The 26,829-nt window shown below is 33.3% G+C and overlaps 4 protein-coding genes across 7 annotated transcripts; all 4 read left to right on the top strand.

Moving 5' to 3' along the window:
• The first annotated feature begins 1,600 nt into the window (after nucleotides 1-1,600).
• On the top strand, nucleotides 1,601-8,479 carry LOC146915116 (SNF1-related protein kinase catalytic subunit alpha KIN10-like). 3 transcript variants are annotated; one of them, XR_015014482.1, is made up of 11 exons: nucleotides 1,601-1,676; nucleotides 3,759-3,957; nucleotides 4,211-4,395; nucleotides 4,475-4,657; nucleotides 4,746-4,877; nucleotides 5,739-5,924; nucleotides 6,104-6,193; nucleotides 6,265-6,348; nucleotides 6,719-6,859; nucleotides 7,109-7,782; nucleotides 7,815-8,479. XR_015014482.1 is itself a non-coding variant. In XM_085717671.1 (11 exons), the coding sequence occupies exons 2-11, from the start codon at nucleotides 3,768-3,770 to the stop codon at nucleotides 8,182-8,184; spliced, it is 1,539 nt and encodes a 512-aa protein (XP_085573797.1). In that variant the 5' UTR covers nucleotides 1,601-1,676; nucleotides 3,759-3,767; the 3' UTR covers nucleotides 8,185-8,479. The 3 variants fall into 3 exon arrangements, 2 of the variants coding, with proteins under 2 accessions (XP_085573797.1, XP_085573798.1); XM_085717671.1 differs by having other exon boundaries at nucleotides 7,109-7,345; nucleotides 8,074-8,479; XM_085717672.1 differs by lacking the exon at nucleotides 6,265-6,348 and having other exon boundaries at nucleotides 7,109-7,345; nucleotides 8,074-8,479.
• A 135-nt stretch (nucleotides 8,480-8,614) lies between these two features.
• LOC146915117 (SNF1-related protein kinase catalytic subunit alpha KIN10-like) lies at nucleotides 8,615-12,075 on the top strand. 2 transcript variants are annotated; one of them, XM_085717673.1, is made up of 4 exons: nucleotides 8,615-8,942; nucleotides 9,773-9,845; nucleotides 10,812-11,018; nucleotides 11,881-12,075. In XM_085717673.1, exons 2-4 carry the CDS (start codon nucleotides 9,777-9,779, stop codon nucleotides 11,992-11,994), a joined length of 390 nt encoding a protein of 129 aa, XP_085573799.1. In that variant the 5' UTR covers nucleotides 8,615-8,942; nucleotides 9,773-9,776; the 3' UTR covers nucleotides 11,995-12,075. The 2 variants fall into 2 exon arrangements, with proteins under 2 accessions (XP_085573799.1, XP_085573800.1); XM_085717674.1 differs by lacking the exon at nucleotides 8,615-8,942 and adding an exon at nucleotides 9,473-9,573.
• Nucleotides 12,076-16,865: 4,790 nt separating this feature from the next.
• Nucleotides 16,866-22,243, top strand: LOC146915118 (deSI-like protein sdu1). The gene is made up of 4 exons (XM_085717679.1): nucleotides 16,866-17,226; nucleotides 18,714-18,975; nucleotides 20,828-20,895; nucleotides 21,724-22,243. The coding sequence occupies exons 1-4, from the start codon at nucleotides 17,092-17,094 to the stop codon at nucleotides 22,030-22,032; spliced, it is 774 nt and encodes a 257-aa protein (XP_085573805.1). The 5' UTR covers nucleotides 16,866-17,091; the 3' UTR covers nucleotides 22,033-22,243.
• A 1,602-nt stretch (nucleotides 22,244-23,845) lies between these two features.
• MIND (septum site-determining protein (MIND)) lies at nucleotides 23,846-25,197 on the top strand. The gene has a single exon (XM_085717678.1). The coding sequence runs from the start codon at nucleotides 23,875-23,877 to the stop codon at nucleotides 24,904-24,906; it is 1,032 nt and encodes a 343-aa protein (XP_085573804.1). The 5' UTR covers nucleotides 23,846-23,874; the 3' UTR covers nucleotides 24,907-25,197.
• The last annotated feature ends 1,632 nt before the right edge of the window (nucleotides 25,198-26,829 follow it).

The raw sequence follows: 26,829 nt of genomic DNA on the forward strand, positions 1-26,829 counted from the left end.
GCTATGCGAAGGGTTTGGAATTTGCAAAAAACATGTCTTTTCTAAATCTTATAGCAGAATCAGATGTTTCTAATGTGGTTTTAATGTTGAATGCTCACCAACAATCTCCCAACTATGTTGGCTCTATTATTCGAGATTTTATTAGTTTTAAGGGTAGTTTTCGTAGTTTAATTTTTTTGCATGTTAGGCGTGAAGCCAACCAAGCTGCTCATTATTTAGCTAAATATGCTCTTAAGAATTTAGATTGCATATGGGTCAAAAAAACTCCGCCTTCTATTTTTGCAGTCTTGGCATTTGATTTATTGTCAGACTTTCGTTGACGAAATTGTCTTTAACGTAAAAAATAAAAAAAAACCACAAATTATTTCCCCTAAAAAACTATATAGTTACTACTTATGTCTAACATTAGGTGTTTTATTTGAGTTTCACACGATTATTAAAGAAATGATTAATAGTGACGACTTTAATAACAAAATATGTATCATTTATTAAAACATCATTATTAATTATAGTTAGTAAAATAGTTATAGATAATTGAAATACAATAAATAAGAAAATATTTTTATATGCAGGGATATTACATATTATATGCAGGGGTCAGTGTTCGAACCTTGGACATTCCACTTCTCCACATTATAATGTGTGAGTTCTAACCACTAGACTACTTGGAAAAGGAAATATATTAGTGAAAAAAATACTAATATAAGTGTGTTGCATTTTTTCCTTCTAAATTTCTGTATTTTTTTTTTTTGTTAATTGTCAATAAGTGTGTTTTTGTTATAATTAGGAGTGGGTTTTAGGAGTGGGTTTTTGTTATAATTAGTTGTTAGATTAGTATTTCTCTCCGGAGTTTAAACCAGAACCTCGAACTTTTTAAGGCTTAGTTCAAACTAGTTGAACGACCCAACCCATCTGAGAGAATATTGTTGTTGTTGTGGAATGAAATTAAGGTAACTTTACGAGTTTGTTGATTTTGATGATGGTGGTTTCGAGGGTGTCCGTGGGGAAGAGGAGAGAGAATATGGTTTTGTGGGGTTTGAGGATGAACTCCTGACCCTTTAGTTTAAACTAGTTAAACTAAGGGGGTGTGGAGTTCAGAAGGAAAAAATGCAAATTCAAGAACAAAAGGAAAAAATACAGAAATTTAAGGAGTATATTATATTATATTATATCAGATGCTTCTAATGTGGTTTTAGTGTTGAATGCTCAGCAACAATCTCTCAACTATGTTGACTCTATTATTCGAGATTGTATTAGTTTTAAGAATAGTTTTCGTAGTTTAAATTTTTTGCATGTTAGGCGTGAAGCCAACCAAGCTGCTCATTATTTAGCTAAATATGCTCTTAAGAATTTAGATTGCATATGGGTCGAAGAAACTCCGCCTTGTATTTCTGCAGTCTTGGCATTTGATTTATTGCATGACTTTCATTAATGAAATTCTCTTTTAACGTCAAAAAAAAAGACAAATAAGTTAAGACAAAAAAAAAAAACAATCATGAAAGAAGACACTTTCCCATTTAAATGAATCGGAATCAATTTTATAAAATCAATGAAAATGAAGTAAACACGCAAAAATTTCTCATTACTACATCACTTTCCCATTTCCCATCACTTTTTCTGGGTTTCTTCACTCTCTCTCTCTCTCTCTGCAACTTCGATTCTCTCTCTAATCGCTGGTGAGTTTTCGCGCTTTTTCTTCCTTTCGTGATTTTCTTCTTCCTTTTCATTTCTTCATTCTGTTTCACCCTCGGATCCTCGTCAAATTCATTCAATTCCAATTTCTGAATTTCATTTTTTTTTCTTCACTAACCTTAAATTGAACAGTGTTTATTCTGAAATTCATGAAAAAAAATAAATTATACGTCAGTTTCTGAATTTGCATTTTTTTTTTCTGAATTTCTGTATATTTTGTTAATTGTTAATCAATAATAAGTGTATTTTTGTTATCATTGGGAGTGGATTTTGGGTTAGTGTAGAACTATGAAGCAAGGACACTCCTCGGATTAGGCATGTCCCGGTCGTGTCCGACACCGACACGGCACCGACACTTGTAATTACACTGAATTATGTGATTTTTTCAAATTATTAGCTGTGTCGGCGTGTCAGTGTCCGTGTCGTGTCCCGTGTCCGTATCCGTGCATCATAGGTGTAGAATATTTTTTTCCAAACCGTCAATGTTAGCAATTAGTTGTTAGATTAGTATTTCGCTCCTTCGTTAGAGCAGTACCTCGAACTTTTTAACCTTTAGTTCAAACTAGTTGAGCAATTCCACCCATTTGAGAGAAGATTGGTCTTGTGGTGGAATGAAATTGAGGTAACTGTATGAGATTGTTGATTTTGATGATGGTGGTTTCGATGGTGTCCATGGGAAAGAGGATAGAGAATAGGGTTTTGTGGAGTTTGGGGAGCTGAAGAAGTTGCAAATTAGGGATGGGAAAGCGACAGAGAAGAAGTAGCGGGGTTGATCGGGTGAGTGGGTGTGTAGGAATGTTTCAAATGGAGGTGCAGAGGGTGGTTATTTCAGGAGTTAGGATCATCTCATGTTCTCTAAATAAATGGAGGGTTCCATTTAGAGAGAGATAGACACAAAACAGATGTTGGGTCTCCCCACCATTAATTATTTTATAATTTTTTTTTAAGCTCTGTGTCTTTTGCCTCTCTTAATGGAAGAAATGGAGATGATCCTAAATGGAGAGAATCCTAACCCTTTTTTGGAGGGTGAGCTGGAGGATTGGATGGTTGAGAGGAGGTCTTCGGTGTTGGAGACGGAATCTAAGGTGTTGGAGTGAGAGAGCATTGTGGAGGTGATTAGGGTTTTGTTAATTGAGTTGAGAAGAGAAGAGAGTGAGAGGTTTTAGAATTGAGAATATTGTGGATGAGTGTGATTGAAATTGAAAAATTATTTTTGAAAATGAGAGAAAGAGAAAATGAGGGTTAGATTATCGAGGGAAGATCTTTTGTAAGTATGGTGGAAAGGAATTGAGGTAGTTATCTGAGGTGATGGTTTCTGAGAGCAGGGAATTAGTGTGGTTGAAGGTGGATTTAAGGTCAAAACCCTAGAGGGTTTGTGGCATTTATGCGAGAGATGCTGATAATTTGCTATTTTTAACGGTCGGCTGGACTGTTTTACCTTATTAGAATCAAAATGAGCTAATTAGGAATGTGGTCTTTCATTAGCTGCCAATAAGGCATGCCTTGCTTGAACTTGAAACGCTTGCCAAAGGTCCCACTGCGGGCACGCTCATAACTTAAAGGGACAACACCTCGGTGCGTTACTTTCAGTCTTTGGCTTATTTGATGCGTCGGTTTACTCTTTTGTACACCGACTAAATAATAGGAACAAATATATTTCTCTAGTTGTGCACTAAATGCTGGCAACTGAGAAGATATTTTCCATGAAATCAACATTGTGCTTATCATCATTGCTGTTTGCATCCAATTATATACATTGTTTAAGGTAGTCAGAGTTAAAATATTCCCTTAACTCGATAAAGTAAATCATTAATTGTGTTTTAAAATATGGTAATGACCTATCACTTATTAGACGAAAAGTATGCTGCGGACTCTAATTAAATTTGTTCAAATGTTATAAAATCTGTTGGCATTTTTTAATCGCTTTACATATGATCCCATCATCTATTTACTTGATTTCATTGCCAATGATGGCTTCAATCTGTTTTGTATATGTGAATCCATTTCCATATACTTTAATGAGAATGAGTTTCATATTGTTTTTTTTTATTTTTATTTTCCTCTAGATTTAAAAAATGGATGGATCAGCTGGCCCTGGTGGTGGAAATGTGAACGCGTTTCTACGGAATTACAAAATGGGGAAAACTCTTGGTATTGGGTCGTTTGGCAAAGTGAAAATTGCCGAGCACGTACTGACGGGTCATAAAGTCGCCATTAAGATTCTCAATCGCCGAAAAATAAAGAACATGGACATGGAAGAAAAAGGTTTGGATGCTTCGCGTACCAAATGACTCATACCTCATATCGAATTGCAGGACTAGATTTTAACTGTTACCAGTTTTTTACTTTCTTTTTTCAGTAATTTCTTATCTCTAGGTTCAAAAACATTGCGTGTCTGTTTTGTTGATTAATAATTGATTTTCGTAAGCAATAGTTTTCAAATTCTGTGTTTTTGCTTCAGCTAATTCTCGGTCAATTCAATATGCTTATAATTTTTCATTTCTTCAATCTGTCGCAGTTAGAAGAGAAATAAAAATTTTAAGATTGTTCATGCATCACCACATTATACGCCTTTATGAGGTTGTAGAAACCCCAACCGACATTTATGTGGTGATGGAGTATGTGAAATCTGGAGAACTTTTCGATTACATAGTAGAAAAGGGTAGGCTTCAAGAAGATGAAGCTCGCAGTTTCTTCCAGCAGGTATAATTACTTTTGTCATGTGCTTGAGAAGCTTATACTTGTCATAGAGTATTTAAGCTAACTTCTACTTTGGAAGTAGATAATCTCTGGCGTGGAGTACTGTCACAGGAATATGGTAGTTCATAGAGACCTGAAACCCGAAAATTTACTTTTGGACTCAAAATGGAGTGTCAAGATTGCTGATTTTGGCCTGAGCAACATCATGCGTGATGGTCACTTTCTTAAGACAAGTTGCGGAAGCCCCAACTATGCAGCTCCCGAGGTTTGTACATCTAAGATTTTAAATTGTTAACTGACCAAGTTATTATTGTTAGTGTACATGCGTGATGATCAAACTGTTCTTTTTGCAGGTTATCTCTGGGAAATTATATGCTGGACCTGAAGTAGATGTTTGGAGCTGTGGTGTAATTTTATATGCACTTCTCTGTGGCACTCTTCCTTTTGATGATGAAAATATTCCCAACCTCTTCAAAAAAATAAAGGTATAATTTCTTTTCTTTTTTTTCCTCTTTGTTTTGTGAGTTTGTAAGGACTAATAGATATATATCACCCACCATTGTCGTGTCATATTTATTGGATTTTGGGTCTGGGCCTAACTCACCCCCTAAAGCTAGCTCATCGGGCAAGGATTACTCATGACCATTCTTCAGTCTTACTCCAACAAAAGGAACCCATTTCCACCATTTTTCAGAGTTCAGTCTTTAATAATTTTGAACCTTTTGATTCTTCAGTCCCATCGATTTTGACTTGTTGTACGCTATGTGCTGAGCTGTGAAATTATCTTATGATCTATGAATCTATCCATCAATTTTGAATAGTTATGCGATGTTTGTATATGTCTTCCCTTGTCCAGTCCAGCGTTTGTTTGCAGTTTGTTTACAGAGTATTTTAATTTATTATTTGGTTTTCTTCATGACTGTGTTAGAATGTTGAATATTTAATATACACGTACCTTTTGCTTTACAATTTTGATCATATTCATTACCGAGGAAAGAGACATGGGGAAATTGGGGAAATATACCAAAGTTTTTACTGGTTGATCATGAAACTTATAGCATCCTACTCATATATCGATTTTGCACGAATTTCATTATGCAGTCTCACGATTCTTTTCTGTCTTGAGTTCTGATGCATGATCTAAATTGCTGTAGAGATTTCATAATGTAACGTAGTAAAGTCTTATGTGTTAAAAGTGATCTATTAATAATAACTTTGACATAATCCATTGGATGACTTCTTTTGAGAACCCTAATGCACAAATCAGGTTTATTTTTCTCCAATGATGCTCTTGAGAAATAGTTTTTATTTTTCTTCTGAAGCAGCCCTCTTCTCATTTGTTATAGGGTGGGATATATACTCTTCCAAGCCATCTATCTCCTGGTGCCAGAGATTTGATACCAAGGCTGCTTGTGGTGGATCCCATGAAAAGGATGACCATACCAGAGATACGCCAACACCCATGGTTCCTACTTCATCTGCCTCGATATTTGGCGGTGCCACCACCAGATACACTTCAACAGGCCAAAAAGGTTTGTTTTTATTTTTTTAAGGGTTCTGCTTTCTTTTTGCATTTTTATGGCACACTACAGTTACAATTGATTTTGCGTGTTTTTCGAAATTCATAATTACACCCCCATGTGTTGCATATAATATAGTGCTTGTATTAATTAGTCAAAATTTTTTTTCAACCGGCGTAATGATTTTGCAGATTGATGAGGAGATTCTTCAGGAGGTGGTTAATAGGGGATTTGAAAGGGAGCCATTGGTTGAATCCCTTAAGAACAGGATACAAAACGAGGTTTGTACCATTCATTTTCACCTGCTTACCTGCCTTCCAGATTGCTTCTTATTACTATCAATTTATTTCAGGGTACTGTAACTTACTATTTGTTATTGGACAATCGTTATCGTGTTTCCACCGGCTATCTTGGAGCTGAGTTTCAAGAGACAATGGTCGGTTTGTTTTCTCTTCAATTACTGGACAATTTCAATAGTTGTCTGTCTTTAATGAAGCAATTCAGTTATTTAGCTTATATCTTATTGTTGATAAGACACATTTTTGACTTACTTTTAAATTGTATGCCTGTGTGAAATATGCAGCGGTCTCAAAATTGCTTGTATACTCTATAAATGGTATTCATATGAGTAAACCATGCGTGTGTGAAACTTATCTTTTTAGCTTGAACATAGTTGTTTATGCAGTTTTTTACTATGGAAACTGTAGGTTTTCTATTCTTGATATTATATTTCGTTTTTTATATCTTTTTAGAACAGGATACTCTGAAAAGCTCTTTAATTTTGGTTTAATGATATGATTGCTCAGGATTCTGGTTTGAGCCGTATCCACACCGGTGAAGTTGCTCCTCCAGTCGGTGGAAATCGCTTTCCAGGATATATGGATTATCAAGGAGTAGGAATGAGGCAACAGTTCCCTGCTGAGAGAAAATGGGCCCTTGGACTTCAGGTGCAGTATCTTACTTTTTAGGTTTTTTTTTCACATCGAAACTGGATTCCACAACGGTTTATTTTACTTGGCATCTTCTTTAATTTACTCTATCAGCAGCAACGATTCCTTGCTGTTAATGAAATAACTATTGAATGTTTGTGATTGCTTCATCTGAAAAATTGATATTTTGACGTACCTGTTTTGATAGTTACCTGTAACTGATGTCTGTAAGCTGTTGGTTCTGTTTGTTTGCATGTGATGTGATAGTCTCGAGCCCAACCTCGTGAAATAATGACCGAAGTCCTCAAAGCATTGCAAGAATTGAGCGTTTGTTGGAAAAAAATTGGACCCTATAACATGAAGTGCAGATGGGCTGTTGTCATCCCTGGTCATCATGGAGGAATGGATAACAATTCTGTGCATAGTAATAATTACCTTGGAAATGACAGCATTATTGAGAATGAAGTTGTTCCTAATTCAACCGTAGTCAAGTTTGAACTGCAGGTAGTTATTCTGATAAACCCTTATCTATGTTGCATTTAGATTTAAACTAATTGTATATTTACTGGTATAGTATTAACTTTTTCGTTGTCATTCATTGATGCTTATGAGCCAGCCGAACCCCTGCTAAACATTTGTAGTTTGAAACCATAGTTGAAGCGTCTTCAAAAAAAATTCTTCCTCCAACCTCCTATTTTTTAATACTAGACAATTTGATTGACATGTTTAAGTCATTCTTGCTATACTTTGATTCTTTGGACATGCAATCAAATAATTTTTTATAGAAATAGTTTTTGGGAATCTATTAGAAAATATGCCAACTCACATTTGACCAGGAACAAACTAGTTGTCTATGTAGAACCGGTACTTTATATTGAAGGCGTGTCCAGTGTCCAACTTGTGTTGATGTCGGATTCTATCACGTTTTTAAATTCTTATAGGTATTTATGTGTTGATTTTTAAATTCTTATAGGTATTTATGTGTTGATTTTAGTGTCGTATTCGGTGTACGTGTCAGTGCTTCATAGTTATTGCTTCTCCGTTTACAAGCTTGTGAATTAATGCTAGCAGAAAAACAAGTACACACTTCATAGTTTACTAGTATTATAGTACTTCATAGTTTACTAGTATTATAGTTTATGTCGGAAGTTTGATACCCTCTTGTAGACGACTAATTCTTCAGTATTTTTTTCTTAAAAACATTCTCAAACCTGTGTTAATATCTTTCACAGCTGTACAAAACTCAGGAGAAATATCTGCTTGATCTTCAAAGGCTTGAGGGACCCCAGTTTCTTTTCTTGGATCTTTGTGCCGCCTTCCTTGCGCAGCTTCGCGTTCTCTAGTGCAAAGATAGTGCACACACGTGGGGGTCTTGAGAATAAGCTTATGTTGTAAATATAAATACCCTATCAGAATTGGTGGACCTTATGCTTGTAATTTTAGTGTATACCCCCCCCCCCCAGTTTATAATTATTTGGGTGTCATATATTTCTGAGGCAATCGTAAATATGGTATTCTCACAGTGAATTGAGTTTTTTTCAATCCTGTGAATATCTGGAATTTTATGGAAGAAATATGGTATTGAACCTAATGTTGCAACTGACTATTTTAATTATCAGGGATAAAATCTTTTGCATACACATCTAGTCATATTTTATGTTTATTTTGTTGATAAAACTTAGAAAATATGCCCATGACATTATTGCGAAGTTTGATTTGATGTTTGTATACATTTTTATTTATTTATTAATGTAAACGCTTCTGATGTGCAAGGGCAATGACCGCAACAAAGAAGATTTCAATGCTGCTTTTTTGCAGTCTCGAAATTGTACAGGTGTGTGCGCGATATTGATGGCGTGTTTGTTCCGGCCAAAACTATGAGCTTGGTGCTTTGAGTTTGTTTTATGCTATAGAATAGAATGGTTAAGTGAAATGCCGAGATGGATAATGTCGACTTTGTGGTGGATTGTAAAACAACCAATGATGTTTTTCGTTATCACATGCTTGATGTCACAGAATTTGGTCGTATAATTTCCGAGTGCAAGACTTTCATTCAGAGTTTACAAACTCTTGGGTGAAGTTCATATGACAAGTAAACAAGGTAGTTCATACTATTGCAGTTAGTACTACAATCTTTTCTAAATCCAACACAATATCCTTTGCAATGTTAAAAAGAGAAAATATTAAATATCATCACAACAAATAAGCACGAATGATTAATTTTTTAGTGGTGGCCGGGGTTCGAACCCCGGACCTTGCATATATTATGCATTGTCTCTATCAACCGAACTAAGCTCACGAGGACCACGAATGATTAATTTGATTTGATTAGGAATGAATTTGATTTGTACAAAAATTATTTTAATGTTAAAGGATGATACAGTAGAAGTCTCTTAGGAATGAATTTTTATTATTTTTTACTTAGTCTCTTAGGAATGATTTGGCTTTAGTAAAAGGAAGGAAGGAATGATTTGATTTGATTAAGATGAATTTGGTTTGTAATAAAATTAATTCAATGTTCTGTCAAAAATAATTATTTTATTGTTGAGGTAATTATTTTAATTAAAGATAATATTAAGAAGAGAAGATAAAAGTATTCTTAGTCAAAAATAATATTAATATCACGCAAAAAAAAAATATAAGGGACTAAATTGAATCTTCACTAGAATATAAATTCACACACATTTGTAGGGTTTCTCTCTCGGCATCTTCGATTTTCTCTCTAATCGCCGGTGAGGCTTCGAGCTTCTTGTTCTTTTTATTTACAATTTTGAATTTTACGTTGTATGCATTCATTTTTCCGCGTTTTGTGATTTTGTTCTTCATTTTGATTTTGTGGTTTTATTATTATTTTTTTGCTAATATCATTTTGATTTTTTTATTATGTTTCACCCTCTGTTTTGATTTGATGATTTGTTTATTCTGTCCAAGGTATATGGATAATCAAGGAGCAGGAATGAAGCAACAGTTCCCTGTGGAGGGAAAATGGTCCCTTGGTCTTCGGGTAAAATATTTTACTTGTTAGATTTTTTCTCATAATGATGATTCATTTTTCTTGGCTATTAATGAAATAATGATGATATGATATTTGTGATTGATTCAACTGATTTTGTGTCTCTTTTGAGAGTGAAAAATTATCCAATTTATCCATTAAAGGTCTTACTTATGTGCCTCCTTTTTCACATTGGGTGTAAACACATGATATTGTTGGTATTAATCTTTTTTATTTTTTACAAATGTTGGTATTAATCTATGGGAACTTCTACGGTACACCTCATAAATTGGGGTGTACCGGTACTCTTGCTTAATAAATTGATAAATTATCGATCATTCTAGGAAGTAAAGAGTTATTTATCAAGGTTTATATTTTAGAAAACATTATTTCATAAGAAAAAAACATAATTTCATTGGTTATAAGAATCATTAAATTTTTAACATTTTCTCATAAAAGTACTCAATATTCTTCGATATGAGTAATAAAAAATTCAAAAAAATTAAATTTTATTTCGTCGACGCTTTTAGTAAATAAGATTTAATTTTTATAATTATCAATGACAGAAAATCATTCTTTTTCTTCAAAAAACAACTCATTTAAATATTAATTTAATTATTTGTTGTACCGGTACACTCAAATATATGAGAATAGAATTTGCCTTAATCTATTGTCATTTGAAAAATTAATGTTTTGATTATTACTTTTAGGAAAATGCTATTTTTTAAAATGTTGGTATGATCTATTGTCATCTGAAAATTAATGTTTTGATTATTACTTTTAAGAAAATGCTAAGAAGTGCCATGGAGCACGTTAAGAAAGTAAATACAACATAAATATCTTGAATTGGTTTTGTTTGTTGTTGGTTTTGAAAACACTAGTTAGCATGCCCTGAAGTACGTTAAGAAAACACTTGTTAGCATGACCCATTTATCTGATGTGTTTAAGTTGTTGGTTTTGTTTGTTAACATGTGATAGTCTCGAGCACAACCTCGTGAAATAATGACTGAGGTCCTCAAAGCTCTACAAGAAATGAATGTCTGTTGGGAAAAAATTGGACCCTATAACCTGAAGTGCATAAGGACTGTTGTCATCCCTGGTCATCATGGAGGAATGGAGAACAATTCTGTGCATAGTGATAATGAAGTTGTTCCTAAGTCAACTGTAGTCAAGTTTGAACTGCAGGTAGTTATTACGATAAACCCTAATCTATATGTTTCATTTAAATTTAAATGAACTGTTTAATTATTGATGTAGTTTTAATTTATGAAACACGAACGCTCTTCGGGTTAGGCGTGTCTCATTGTCAGACACATTTTGTGTCCAACACGACAACGACATATATAATTATACTGAATTATGTCATTTTCTCAAATTATTAGCAGTGTCGGTGTGTTAGTGTTTGTCTTGTCCGTGTCCGTATTTATGTTTCATCTGTATTAACTTTTTCATTCTCATTCATTGATGCTCATGAACAAACATAACCCTTTGCTAAACCTTAGTAGTAGTTTGAACCCAAAGTTGAAGGGTCTTCAAAAATAATTCTTCCTCCAGCATACTATTTTTTAGTACTAGACAATATGATTGATATGTTTAAGTCATTTTTGTTATACTTTGGTCCTTTGAACATGCAATCAAATGATTTCTTGAAGAAATAATATGTTGGAGAATATTAGAAAGCATACCAATTACCAACTCACATTTAATCAGGAACAAATTAGTTGTCTATATAGCACCGATACTTCAAATTGAAAGCATGTTGGTGTTCGATTGTTGTTAGTGTCGGATTATATCACTTACATATTTAAATTCTTATCAGTATTTGAGTTACTTTCGTATTTAGTGTATGTGTCCATGTTTCATAGTTAGTTTTTGCTTCTCTGTTTACAAGCTTGCACATTAATGCTAATATGAAAATAAATACACACTTCATAGTTTACTAGTATTATAGTTTATGACTGATGATTGATATTTTCTTGTTGATGACTAATTCTTCTGTATTTTTTTCTCAAGATAATTCTCAAAGTTGTGTTAATATCTTTTGTAGTTGTACAAAACTGAGGAGAAATATCTACTTGATATTCAAAGGCTTGAGGGACCCCAATTTGTTTTCTTGGATTTTTGTGCTTCCTTCCTTCAGAGGCTTCATGTTTTTGAGTGAGAGATGGGAAAAGTGTTTTTGAAAAAATTATGAGTAAGGCCCAAGGGTAACTTTGGTGTTATGATTAACTTTTAAATACATTTAGGGACACCGGTTTATTTACCTGTTTTCTTGTTTTTGGTTGATTTTATTGTTTTTGGTTGATTTTATTGTTGTCTATCTCTTTAGTGTTTTTTGGACTCGAGTATTTCTAGTACTTACTTTGGTTTTTTTTTTTTTTTTAGAGATTACTTTGGCTTTCTTCTTTATCATATATATTCGATTTGCCATTAAAAAAAGCATTCAATCATATTTTAACGGATTCACCTTTTCTAGAGTGAGCAACTCACTTTAGAATATATAGCGAATAATATCAACTGATGATTGACAAATTAAAGGTTGATAATGTGTCGTAACAAATCATTAGTTTATTAAAATAACAACTCTTGATTTTCTCACTTTACTCATTTTAGAGGATTCAAATTCTATTTTAACATGTTTATTTTGTTAATCAAATTTAGAAAATATGGCCAGGATTTTTTTATATAGAAAATATGCCCATGACATTATTGCGAGGTCTTATTTGATGTTTGTATATTTTTTATTTTATTAATGAAGATGTAGAGTTTTTAAACTCTTTAGAGGAAGTGGAGCTAAAGGATGAAATTCTATCTTAGATGGATGAGACATTCGAGTCACGATATTGATATTTAATCGGTTAATATTTATTTTTAATATTTTTTATTCGTTTACGAAAGTCCATAAATTTGTATAGTCTTGAATGGTTATTAACCTGAATTTTTAGGACTCGGCCTAATATTCGTTGTTCAATCTATAATAGCTTTGTGACAATAGTTTTAACATGCAATTAAACTTTGAATGATCACTAACTCACTTAAGACATCAGGGGTTGTGATCAAAGAAGTGAGATAATTGTACCAAGACATTTTGGGCTCAGTCATTTCGTTAGAACATTTTAAAACTATGTAAACAATCATAGGCTCTAGACACATCTACCAAGTAGCAAACGAGAAGGGAATCAAACATGACATGATCCCTCTTTTATCCGTTTTTGCTTCGTTAATTGTGAATCAATCATTGCCAAATGCAACCCTCAATTTTTACATCCTAGTTATAACCATAGTAGTTGAGTAGAAATTTTACAGTTCATGTGAAGACAACCCTAAAAAATTTGTCATGCAATGATAATTTAGTACATTTGTTAAATTCGCCATCAAAATTCATACATAAAAACGTGAAATTAGATAAATTTACGAGTTAAAACTCAATTTTAACAAATTTGTTCTCATTAACCAATTAGAGTACTTCAAACACTTGTTTAACAGTCATAAAATGAACAAAGTATATGGACAATTCATTAACCACTAATGTATTTAATTAATCACTAAATTGTAATTTATTAACCACTCAAAGTACTTCATTTTTTGGTTAATGACTTGCATTTTAGTGGTTTTTGAAGGACTTTAATTGGTGTTTATATCTAAAAATAGGCACCATGTCAGCCGATCTTGGAAAATAGGAGATTAGACTAATAAGGAAGGAGAACTCCAAGAGAACTCCCAATTGAGTGAAGGTTAGGCGATGCTAGAGTAGACGGATGAAGGAGATGATTCTTTTCCAAGGCCACTAACTCATAACATGTGTCTTTAGAGCCTTAAAACTTATGTAGAAGATAATGAGACTGAATGCGACAAACCCACATTCCCTGTTCTTAGCACCACTAACCACTTTGAAGAGTGATGGTGAAGTCACGATCTATGGTAGTGCTTCACACCAAACGGATGAAGGAGATGATTCTTTTCCAAGGCCACTAACTCATAACATGTGTCTTTAGAGCCTTAAAACTTATGTAGAAGATAATGAGACTGAATGCGACAAACCCACATTCCCTGTTCTTAGCACCACTAACCACTTTGAAGAGTGATGGTGAAGTCATGATCTATGGTAGTGCTTCACACCAAAAGACCCTATCAACATATCATGTTGTGGAGGGGAGGTTGGAACAGAACATGGGACGCCACAATCCCACTAGCAAGAGAGTTATCACGCACAACCCACAAAATCATATGAGCAAATACTCATCATTGTTTGTAGGTCATATTATTTGGTTAGTAGGCTAAATTTTTGCTATAAATACTGAGATCATACATTGTAACTTACACATCCAACTAATCGAACAAACTCTTTTTTTTCATTTTTATTTATTTACCTTTTTACAACTATATTTATTTTAATGCATTAATTAGTGTAGCTCAAAAAATCCAAACACAACCTTACCTAACGCTCTAACAGAGAAGTTAAGGAGTCCATTGCCGAGGAACATAGTGTTTCACTTGAAGCAACGAGAATCACAATGGAGGAAACTTAGCCAAAACTCAACTAATTTCAGCTTTTATCAACAAATTTGGCACACCTAATCGAACAACAGATCATTTACCACTGCAAAATTCAGTTCCCCTTATCTCATCCATTTTTAAAAAAATACAAACTTTAACACGGTAAATGTTTATAATAGACTAAATATGACTATAAAAAATTCAAAATTTCAATGGATATGAATGTGCTTACTTTTTTTTTTTTTTTTTTTATCTTTTGAAGGAAATGAATGTGCTTACTTAAAATTAGAAATCGAAAACTATGACATAAAATATTTTGGGACCAAAATTTTTTGAAATTTTTTTAAACAATCAAAAACAAAATTTTAGATTTCCTAAAAAAGTAAAATTTTAGATATTTGTAAAGATAAACAAACTTATTTAACCTAAAAATAATTAAATAATATGTTTTGCTATATATAGGCCTTCAAAAAAATGTATCGTTCCTTAAAAAAAATGTATCGCTATATAGGTGTGCCTAAATAATTTTTATTTAGGTTTGGGACCATAGAAGTAATTTTTCTAAAAAAAAAGATTAGATAAACAAATATATGTCGATAGATAGATTATTGCATGTGTCAGTGTGTCACTACCAAAAACAAAATTAGATTGTGTGTCAACTGTCAACTGTCCATTTTTTCTTCTTCCCTTCAACTAACGGAAATATCCTAATTTTTCCGACACGTCCCTAAAAATTCGAAAACGGAGGTCAATTTCGTCATTTCAAATATCGCTTGTAGTAGCTGTTTTGTGTGACCGTTAATGATATCTTCCATCACCATGACCAAGTGGGTCCCACATTTTCCTGCATCCGTTGATAATCATCAACCAAACACGACCCACAAGTGATATCCAGCTGTAAAGAAAATGGCATATCCCATAATTTCATTTAGTATCATTTAAGGTCATAAATATAGTTCATATTTATTATATTTTTTTGTAAAAAAACAAATTTAATATTTATTTGATGAACAAAATTTGCAGCGGACGGTCTACAAATCCAACTAAATTGATAAAAATATCAAAATTGTTAGATCAGATATTAAGATCAAAGTTTTAACTCCTGACACTCTATTTTTATATGTGTGAATTTTAATGGTTATTTGTCGTTTTGTCTATTTAAAAAAAGATGAATTTCAACCTAATCCTTGATAATTTTCATGAGACTCAATTTATTAATAATTGAAGTTAACATTCAAATTTCAAATAAAAAAAATTGAGTGGATAACTTCTACGCATTGATGATGTAAGTTTATTTGCACATGCATCTAATTAACTTATATGAAATAAATAATTTTAAAGATATTTAAAATTGAACCTAAAAACATGTTATCATAAAGTTTAATTGAGTGGATATCGATTTTTTTTTTTTACAAATTAAATCCTATTTCATATCAGAGACAAATTAGTTAATTTATTTCTTCAAAAAAAGTTCATTTATTTATACTCCCTCCGTTTCAAAATACATGTCTAAGTCAACCACTTCACATATGCCAATGCACAATTTTGATCGTTAATATCTTTAATTATATAAAGTAAAAAATTATAAAATTTTAATATTTTGAAAATATTTGTCGAGACAAATCAAACAACATCTTACATGCTAATATTTGTATTTATACTTTAGTTAAAAAGTAGGGTTAAAGTAAGTCAAATGAATAGTGCACATTACAAAAATTGGACATGTATTTTGAAACGGATGGAGTATTAAGGAAAATGTTAACGAGTGCTCCCGGGACACTGGTTAAAGAAGCAAATATAGTAGCTTTTGTATTGGAAGTTGTGTAATCAATTTCTCAAAAGTCAAAAAAGTGTTACTTTTAATTCAAATTTTCCTTTTTTGGGATTCCTTAACCAGTGCCCAGGGGGCACCGGTTAACAAGACCCTTATATTAATTTTGAAACGGTATTTCAAATTTTCCTTTTTTGGATTCTTTAACCAGTGCCCATGGGGCACCGGTTAACAAGACCCATATATTAATTTTGAAACGGTATTTTCTTCTATCAGAATTTTCCTCATTCGTAGTCATTTTTTTAGTCAAGTAGTCTAGTGGTTAGAGCTCACACAATTTAATTGTGGAGAAGTGGGGTGTCCGGGGTTCGAACCCTGGCCCTTGCATATAATATGTAATATCTCTAACAACTGAGCTAAGCTCACGAGATCATTCGTAGTCAATTTTATTTCTTCAAAAACAAAGATTTTTTAAATTAATAAAGTTTTTAAATTGAATTGCACTAGATTTTTTTTTTTGAAGAAAAATTGAATTGCACTAGATATTTTTTGAAAGAATTAAATTGCACGAGTCAATTATATTTTTTGGGACATAAAAAGACTCTTAATTGTCTTACTTTTACTTTTTTCTTTCTTTCCATTTTCTTCAATTTTCTTATATCCAATTTATTTTTCTCAATTTTTCTCAAATCACACTCTTTCTCTCTCTTCTTCCCTCGCTCAACCAATATAAATTCACAATCCAAAGGAAAAAAAAAATCTTCAATTAAAGTGAGAAATTTTTTGCTTAGGGTTTTGTTTTTCACAATCCCAAGGCTAAATCTCGCTTCAATTCTCCATATAAGAGCAAAAAAATTAGGGTTTTTGATTCTAATTCTTGAAAAAAAAAATCGAATCATTTTTTGAGATACCCAGAAGGGTAATTAGGGTTTATAGAGAAAAAAGTGAAGTGGGTTTGAAGAAAGTTTGGATTTTTTTTTGGTTTGAAAGATGACGGATGTGATACTTCATATATATGATGTAACGAATAGTGGATCCGAGAAAGCTAATAATACCATTCTTCAGATCAATAAGATCTTTAAGGATGGTATTGGTCTTGGTGGCATTTTTCATAGTGCTGTTCAGGTTTGATTCTCAAACTACTCTGTTTTGTTTCTGTGGAAATTTATGATTATGATTATGTTGTTGATGTTGTTGTTGTGATTGTTACTGTTGTTTTGATTGGATCCAGGATTTTGTTTTTTCTGGTTTTTCATGTGTATTTGTAACTTTTTGCTTTGAATTTGAGCTATGAAGCACCGACACCTGTATTGGTATCGGGTTGGTATCAGACACGAACACTGATACACCTTCGATTAGAAGTGTCCATGCTACAAAGTATGTGAGTGCTGACATTTCTGGCTTGTCAGATTCTGACACGACACCTACACATGTGATTAGGTTCAATAAATTCATTTTTTTCATATTTTTACCAGTGTGGACATGTCCATGTCATTTTAGTGTCCGCGTCTGTGTTAGTGCTTCATAGTGCTGATGTAGCACTTACACTTCTGATCGAAGTAATGCATGTCCACATGTGACATGTGGCTGTGTTTGACATGATACTGACACATGTGATTGCATTCAATTGTGCCATTTTCTCTAATTACTACAGGTGTTGACGTGTCAGATGCGTGTTTGTGTTGGTGTTTCATAATGTGAGTGTGAATATTGTTCAATGTGTGACTTCATTGTGATTTTGAAGTGTTGTTTTTTTTTCGTTTTCACTTTTGTGATTTTAGGTTTAGAGTTAAGAGCTTGGATCCAAATTCATTCTTCTTTTGTAACTCCTGCCCTTTTTGTTTTGTTTGTGTTAAGTAGGTTAATTGAAAGCAAATAACTAGTTATACAAGTGAATGTTAGTCATGGTAGTTATCATGTGAGTGTATGTTTTGCATCTATCTAGGGTGTAGTTATACACGTGGTTCATTCATTTTGTAGCCGGCATGCATAAAGAGTATGCAGTTGATTAGTGAGAATTTGATAACTTATTTTCCAGAGAAATACTAGATGTTACTTGTAGACATTTCTTTCTTTGTTTTAGAAATTGGAGAAGCATTAAATAAGTATGATGGAGAAGATGGATGCGCTACTGTGTTATTTTCTTCTTTTCTTGCAAATATGAATTACTTGACTTAATTATTAAGTATGGTTAAGTGTTTATGTGTGTTAATTTTAGCATAAGCTTGTGTTCCAATGGTTTTATTAATTATGAAAGCTAAAACTACAGGACATTGGTGAAATGGGTATATAATAGAGGTGTTGATGCCAAAACAAAACATATTAATATTTAAATCTAGGAGACATCGGACAAGAATTACTAGCAATGTTAATAGAGATGTGTTGTGGCCAATGAAAACCATCTGTATTGGCATAATCTTGTAATCAAAGTGTTCTTCTCATGCCTGTCTTCAATTATGAGGAAAATGACAAACAATGATAAAATAAAACTGTAAGAGTGGTTTTTACCTTCGTTTCTGTTATCTGTACTCTCTTCTGTGGCTCCCTTGATACTATGATACGCCTATTGTTTTGTCACATGCTGACATAGTGAGAATGTTTTGGTGTGACAGGTATTTGGAGAAGATGAATGGTCATTTGGATACTGCGAGCAAGGTAGTGGAGTTTTTAGCTGCCCTTCTGGACAGAATCCAATGTATACATATCGTGAATCCATTGTTCTAGGGAAAACAAACTTTTCCATTTTCAAGGTAAATCAAATAATTAGAGAACTCAGTAGAGAGTGGCCTGGAACTGCATATGATCTGTTGTCCAAAAACTGCAACCACTTCTGTGATGAATTCTGTGAAAGGCTCGATGTACCAAAGCTTCCAGGTAAACATGATGGTACTATGATGTTTCCTTTATGGCGTGCATTATCATTTTTTTATGTTAAAAGATCACCCTGTAATATTTGGGATCCCCTAAAATGCACTCTATATAAATGAACTCAACCCTGGAGTCGCCCGTTTTCACTTCCTGCCGCATGTAGCCCCGATAATTTAATTGAAATAAAGTGTGCGGCGGAGTCGTACGGTTTATTATTTATTTTTTTGTTAAACAAATCAGGTAACAGGGTTGTAAATTGAGTTGTCCATTCACAGGATTTGTCTGTGTAGAGTTCCATAGTAGACTAGAGAGTGTCTTCTTTAGAATTCAGATACACACAGTAAGCCCCTAACGTAGAAGGTGGAGTTTCAGAATGTTCTGTTATTTTCATTGATACAAACAGAAGTTCTTGATCTTATTTATGAGTTAAAGCACCATTTGTTCTTGTTTAAAAGATTTCCCGATGATGAGAATTTTAGTAATCTGAAAGAAGGAGCATGGGCGTTCACCGTTATCAAAGCAGGGCTCCTTTTTTCAGAAAATGAAAAGGTTGAGAAACCCATTTTGATTTCGTGCCATGCTCCCTCCCCAGTTGAAACTTGGCATTTCTGAGGGATCTTTCTCCAATATCTTGGTATCAATTTCCCTGTTTTCCCTCTTCTAAATCCTTTCAAGTTGCACTATATTTACCCGTGTAATAATTTTTCCTTCACAGAACTTTATTTTGATTTTTATCAATCACTTAAGTGAAATTTTTAATTAATTTAGATCTTAAATGTGTTGAATGCTTGAAGATTCTAGAAAAATCTCCATTATTTTGTCGTTAAATTGAATCGTGTTCCCTCCCTCTACTCCACTGTTGCCACTTTCAACATGGTGGACGATTCTATCTTGGAGGAGTGTTTCGTAGAGCTTCACCAATACTAGCTTTGTGGTTTGGAACCCACCTGAGTTCACTTTCATTCTTCTCTCAACCTATTTCTAGGACAATTTGTCCAGCTTAATCCGACGGCTGAACTCCCATGTAAACACTTCCACTTGACCCTTTTTGTCATAATTCGTCGCCAATTGTTGCGATTGCTAGTTTTGATTACCAACAACTCGCAAGTACTAGCAGTGTTTGGATTTTGATAGTCTTCTCATGGATGAAGAAATGCGTGCCTGCATTTTCTTTATTGACCGAGTGAACTTTTAACTGTTGTAGCAGGTTGAACAAAGAGGTCCAGTTTTGGGCCAAGGGGGACCCGTTATATTTAGGGCTATACCATGTAAATTCCTTGTTATGCTGGATTTTACCTGTGAAATTTCTGTCTTAATTATTGCTTCTCCCATTATAATATGATTCTTATCATTGAGGGAACTTAATCCATTTAGATAGGTATATACTCATTAATAGACTCTAAGCTGAATTGTATTTAGTTGGATTTTGTACTAGTTTTATCTGATAGAAACAGAAAGATTTACCGAACTTGGCTATTGTTTTGCATTAATATGCATTTTATTTTAAGGAACAAAAGTGCTTTTGGCTTGAGTTGCCACTATCGTTGTCTGGGGAATATAGGGTCATGCTGAGTTAATTAGTGTTATAGGGCATAGGGCAGTGTGAGACATGCTTGAATCTGGAAAGTGAAATTAGGTGGTTTCAACACAGAAAAAGCACAGAAAAAGCATATGGTTTTAGAGTTGATATGTATTATCTGTTTCTGAAATATGAGTAGATATTTATTATGATAATGTGCCAATGCCCATTTTATGTCGAGTGACTGAAGTTTTAGCAGCAATCCAGTATGTGAATTATTGCTTCTACATTTCTTTTTAGCTTCCACTGTGTATTCTTACAACTTTCATTTCATCACAGGTTGGGTTAATAGGTTTGCTAATGCTGGGGATACTGCCATGGAAGTTGCTGGGAATACGGCATTACGGGTAAGTTATAAATTTCATAATGCTTTTATGGTGGTGTTAAATATTTCCTTGAATTGTGTCATTGGAACCTGAAATTTCTTGTGCTTTTGGCTCTAAATACTTCAAATTCCGTGGCTATTGATTATTTGCTATGGAGCTTAGATGCTCCAATGTTGCTAAAGAATCGGTTTCATCTGATACCAACATGCCTGCCATACTCCTCAAGGTGTATCCAAAGGGTGCCCTCTAAATATTTTCATATTTCAAAAGAAAATCATTGACTGATTTATGTTTGGGAGACACCTTTTCGACACTTTTGATATTTATATTCAACTTCAAAACTTGTCCTAAATCTTCTTGCACAACGTTATTCTTTGTCATGCTGTGAACAAAAAATTAGAGTATATTCTCTTTTATTTCTTTTTTGAGGATATGTAAAAAGTACAAAGAGAAATTGTTGTGAGATAGCAGAGATGTATGTTATCCCTTCAATCATAGCAGTGACTTCTTTACTTGGTAGAGTTGTCCCTTGGTGAATTAGATTTAGAAGCTATGCTTTTCGGACGATGAGAATGTATGAAAATGATATAATTGGTAGTTGAATAGAGTCAAGAGTTGCTTTAAAATGGACTTAATGGACTATGTAAAGTATGTATATTTTTTTATTAACTTTTGACGTACCTAGGTCATATATCCTATCTATGTATATTTTGCATGTTCTTGTATCCGTATTATTTTGTATCTGGTGTTATCAAGTGTATGGGCGTCATAGGTTATTATTACTAGTACTGCCATTGTGATATATTTTGAGAAAACCTATGCACTAATAATATGACCTGGTTATTGCAGTTCCGGCAAGCGAAAACAGAGATTGTATCAGCGAGCAAAGTAGCATACAGGTTCCTCTTAGGCGTTACAAACAACGTTACTAACAATGTTACAAACAATATCAAAGCAGGTCCCGATTCCCCCAACAATTCAAACAGGGGGGAGTCATCTCCAAGATTTCAAGCTTCTTGGTTGAAAAACATGATTACCAATGGTGCAAAACCATCTACCAGTTCAGATGCTGAGAATCACAATGGTGCTGTTCCTTTACAACCAACAAGAGATGACAAAGCTCTGCTTCATAGTTCATCTTCGCGTCATGATAGTTGATGGAAAGGAATCTGTGTCAAAAATGTTTAGTGTTACTTTCTGATGTGTATTCTATTGTTTTGTAAGTCACAAAAAAGGAAACAGAATTTTTTTCATGGTATTCATAGTGTATCAAATGTATAATTTTCATTTGTTGTTCAACTAAAAATTTTAATATTGGTGCCTCCTGAAACTATGTTCAATGAATATCAAAGGTAATTGTGTTGTTTTATCTTTCCTCTATGAATTGATCATACTTACAATAGTGAAATTCATCATATGATTTTTTTTCAGTGTACAATGATGGTAGTAGCAAAATTTGGAGGGATCATTGAAATTTTCATGAAGGTTTTTTTTGTTTCTCTCCATGTACATTTGTAAATTAAGATTTAGATTGGTATAATTGTTTATAGTGTTTGGTTTGATATTAGTGCTAACTTCAAATCACTGTCAATGCGTAATCAACAAGTTTACTACTATTGTATAATAGTTTGCTAAGTTTAAAACTTACTTGTAATGGTTAAGATAAATCATTCGTAGAGTGAGAGATTATGTTTAGAGTGTTTTCGTGTATCATTTCACTACTAGATATTAGAGTGACTTCACGGAAAAGGAAATGATGTTTTCGTGTATCTTTAAGCAATAGTGAAGTCACTCTATTGTCAGATGTCAAAATAATTAAATTTTAAAAGTGAGGAATTATCTTAACAACACAATTTTTTATGGGTGATGTTAACTTGTGCCAAGGGCACAAGTTAAGGAGCTTAAAATAGAATTAACAAATAAATTTATATTTAAATGATAACTTTTGAAACTTTCAAAATATTGAATGCACAACTTTTAAGAAAAAGTTTCTACATTTAGTTCCGTAACTTATGCCCAAGGGCACAAGTTAACATTTCCTATTTTTTATTGATTAAAATTCTTACTGCCTCACTGATTAAAAAATTCAAAACAGCATCCATTGAGATAGAATTCATTTGAAATTAAACCAATAAAAAATGTATGTTCAAAAGAATGTATTAGAGTGTTTCTTGCACTCTCCTTAGATGATAAATTCAACCAATAAAAAAATTATATTCAAAAGAATGTATTAGAGAATTTTTCTTGCACTCTCCTTAGATGATATAAGTAGAATAATTTTTTATATTTTTGTTTTGACAGATTATAATAATTTTTTTTATATGTGAATTTTTTTAATGGATTTTTATATGTAAATATAAACCATATATTTCGGTCCTACATCCAAAATTTATTTTATCAAGAGAAATGATATTAAGTATGTAACAAAATTATCTATTTTAAATATTTTTATTTATTTATTTATGTGTCTTCAAATTGATTTTAAGTTGCACCGAACGGAATATCTCTTTATCCCAATACAAAATTTAGGTGAGTTGTACGCTAAAGTTCATTGGAATCAGGATATATCTCAAGGCTTAAGAAACACTTATTTAAATATTTGCATAACATATACACCAAATATGGTTTTATTTCAACGAGAGGTGAATCCACAATACGAGTCAACTCTTTATAAAATGAGTTAACCTTCATTTGCTAAGTGATTATATTTCTCATAAAAACATAAGAAATAAATATGTATATTATATTTTTTTTTTGACAAAGTGTATATTTTTTTTTTTGAGGGAGACAAAGTGTATATTATATTCCCTCAAAGAAAAGTATATTATAGTTAAAAAAACAAAAAAATAGTACAATATATTATTAAAAAATAAAATTAAAAATAAAAACGTAAAAGTAAAGTTGGTATCCTAATCCTAATTCCTAATCAATCAAACACGAGTTTGTCTTCTCTTCACTTCACATTCTACTCACTCACCCTCATTTCCAAAAAACCACCAAATGCTATCCCTCTACAACCACCCCGGCACCACCAATCTCAAATCCCATTTCCCCTCAATCACCCATCTCCGTCACTCACCCACATTTCCCAAACCCAAACCCAAACCCAAAACCTTAACAAAATCCCTTCTTCAATGGAACCGCAAACCCCAACTCTCCGGCGAAACCCCACGCGTTGTAGTAGTCACATCCGGAAAAGGCGGAGTTGGTAAAACAACTACAACCGCTAACATCGGCCTTTCTTTAGCCCGTTTAGGCTTCTCCGTCGTCGCCATTGACGCCGACGTCGGATTACGTAACCTAGACCTTTTACTAGGTCTTGAAAATCGAGTCAACTACACCGTCGTTGAGATTCTCAACGGCGATTGTCGACTCGATCAAGCTTTGGTTAGGGATAAACGTTGGTCTAATTTTGAATTGCTTTGTATTTCTAAACCTAGATCTAAATTGCCTATTGGGTTTGGTGGAAAAGCTTTGACTTGGTTGGTTGAAGCTTTAAAAGCCCGGGGAGACAAAACCGGTGGAAATGGAACTGGAACCAATGGTTCCGGTTCTAGTTCCACTGGTTCTGGCTGTCCGGACTTTATCCTGATCGATTGCCCAGCGGGGATCGATGCAGGGTTTATAACGGCGATTACGCCTGCTAATGAAGCGGTTTTGATAACAACGCCGGATATAACTGCTTTGAGGGATGCGGATAGAGTGACGGGATTGTTGGAGTGTGATGGGATTAGGGATATTAAGATGATAGTGAATAGGGTTAGGACGGATATGATTAAAGGTGAAGATATGATGTCGGTTTTGGATGTGCAAGAGATGTTGGGTTTGCCGTTGCTTGGTGTTATACCAGAGGATAGTGAGGTTATAAGGAGCACGAATAGAGGGTATCCGCTTGTTTTGAATAAGCCTCCTACTTTGGCTGGTTTGGCTTTTGAACAAGCTGCTTGGAGACTTGTGGAGCAGGATAGTATGCAAGCTGTTATGGTTGAGGAAGAGCCGAAAAGAGGGTTTTTCTCGTTTTTTGGTGGTTAATGTCCAATAGGGTCGTTTTTGTTTTTTCATTAGGTGCAAGCAAGTTTGTAATGAATGATTTTCTAGTGTCTGAGGAATACTTTTTGAAGTTATGTGTTTTGATTTGTGTATAGTTGGAATTAGTAAAGCTTGATTTCCTTCTTTAATATGTTCATTCATGATTTACTGCCTTTAATTGATTAGTATTTTGATTTTGGTATTGTAAGGATTAGTTGTATCTGTAAACACTACAAGTGAAGATTTGTTGCCATTAGTAATACAATGTTGTAGATGGTTTATCATGGTATTCTATATTGTGCTTGCAATTGTGCTGTAGTTTGGAATCATGGTTTCATGTGGAAGCGGAGTACATTGTTGCAAAAAGTGAGTGCATAGTTATCACAATCTTATGATACACATGCGTGAGTCCTATCATGATTCGAAGCAAAATTTAAAACAAATAAGGTACTGATTGATTTATGACATGAATTGCAGCATGAATATTGATTTATTTTGAAATGCCATATTTTTATTTGACTATGTACCCTACATTCCTCGTAACATTTGATTCACACTTTAGAATTTAGGTGTTACGGTTCACGATTTGAATGTCGATTTGATCACCATGATGCATTTTGCAATTTAAAACCCTTATTAAATCAACGATCAAGTTTAAGTGTGTGGTATCGGGCGCTCAAATGCACGTTCAACAAGAAATTACATATTGGTGCTGTAGGGTTGATGTGCATTTGAGTATGTTTACTGCTAAAACTTTGTCAACAGTCCTGGGTTTATGGATAATATCTGCGGCCACAGTAATATTATGTTGTTGATGGTTCAACCTAGGATTATAAATTTGGGATGCAATTGTGTTGTAGCTGGTAGATGCACTCCACAATTATAACTTAAAAACACAGTTAAATCAGTGACCAAGAGCTTTAAGCGCTGGCATGCCGATGGTTCGATACAGTGATAAAATACTCGCTTTTCTGATAGGTTGTAATGTTTTCTGATGTTTAAGATTGTTCAAATGCACACGTGCAATTGTTTTTTGATGTTTGGTTTTTTAATCATTGTCTGGATGGAAGCTGTGTACAATTCGGGTTAGTAAGACTTGGTTCTTCTTCATATTGTCCATATTCAAGATTTATTTTCTTTAATTGATTGAGACATATATTGTGTTGATGTTAGGGTGAGTGTGTGGTAACACTTGAGATTAATATTTGTTGCCATGATCTTCATTTCTGCTGTTCTTATATTTGTCCAATGGATGATGAACATATGGGTAGGTGGGTTAACAGGATGAAATGGGAGGATAAATTTTCATATTATTGTCCTTTTTTATCATTAGGAATCAAACTCGGTGTCTTCTTATCCAGGGTTTACAACACTATACACCCTGGACATCAATCACCTGTGCTTGCATATTAGTGTCTAAGGTTTTAGAAGTGATTATTTTAGATGGTGCATGTAGACAAGCAGCCCGCTGATTTAACTGAAGTTTTTAATTATGATTGTGAACATATTTCATAAGGTGTGAATAGATATAGATGTAGGAGTGAAAATAGACTAGTAGCCTACTAATGAAATAAATTGTAGCATGATTCGAAGCAAAACTTAAAACCAATAGGTACAAATTGATTTTTTGGGATACGAATTGCAGCATGAAATGAATATTAATTTATTTTGAAATGTCATATTTTTAGTTGATAACCATCATGCATTTTGCAATTTAAAGCCCTAGTTAAATCAATGATCAAGTTTTACTGTGCAGTAACAGGTTCTCAAATGCACTTTCAACAAGAAATTACATATTTGAGCTGTAGGGTTGATGTGCATTTGAGCATGTTCAATACTAAAACTTTGTCAATCATGCTGACTTTATGAATAATATCTGTTGCCATAGTAATATTTTGTTGTAGATGGTTCAACCTAGGATTTTAA

The sequence above is a fragment of the Medicago sativa genome, chromosome 6 (genome assembly GCF_051527215.1).
Source record: "Medicago sativa cultivar Bolivia chromosome 6, Bolivia_mono, whole genome shotgun sequence".
In the NCBI taxonomy this organism is placed as follows: domain Eukaryota; kingdom Viridiplantae; phylum Streptophyta; class Magnoliopsida; order Fabales; family Fabaceae; genus Medicago; species Medicago sativa.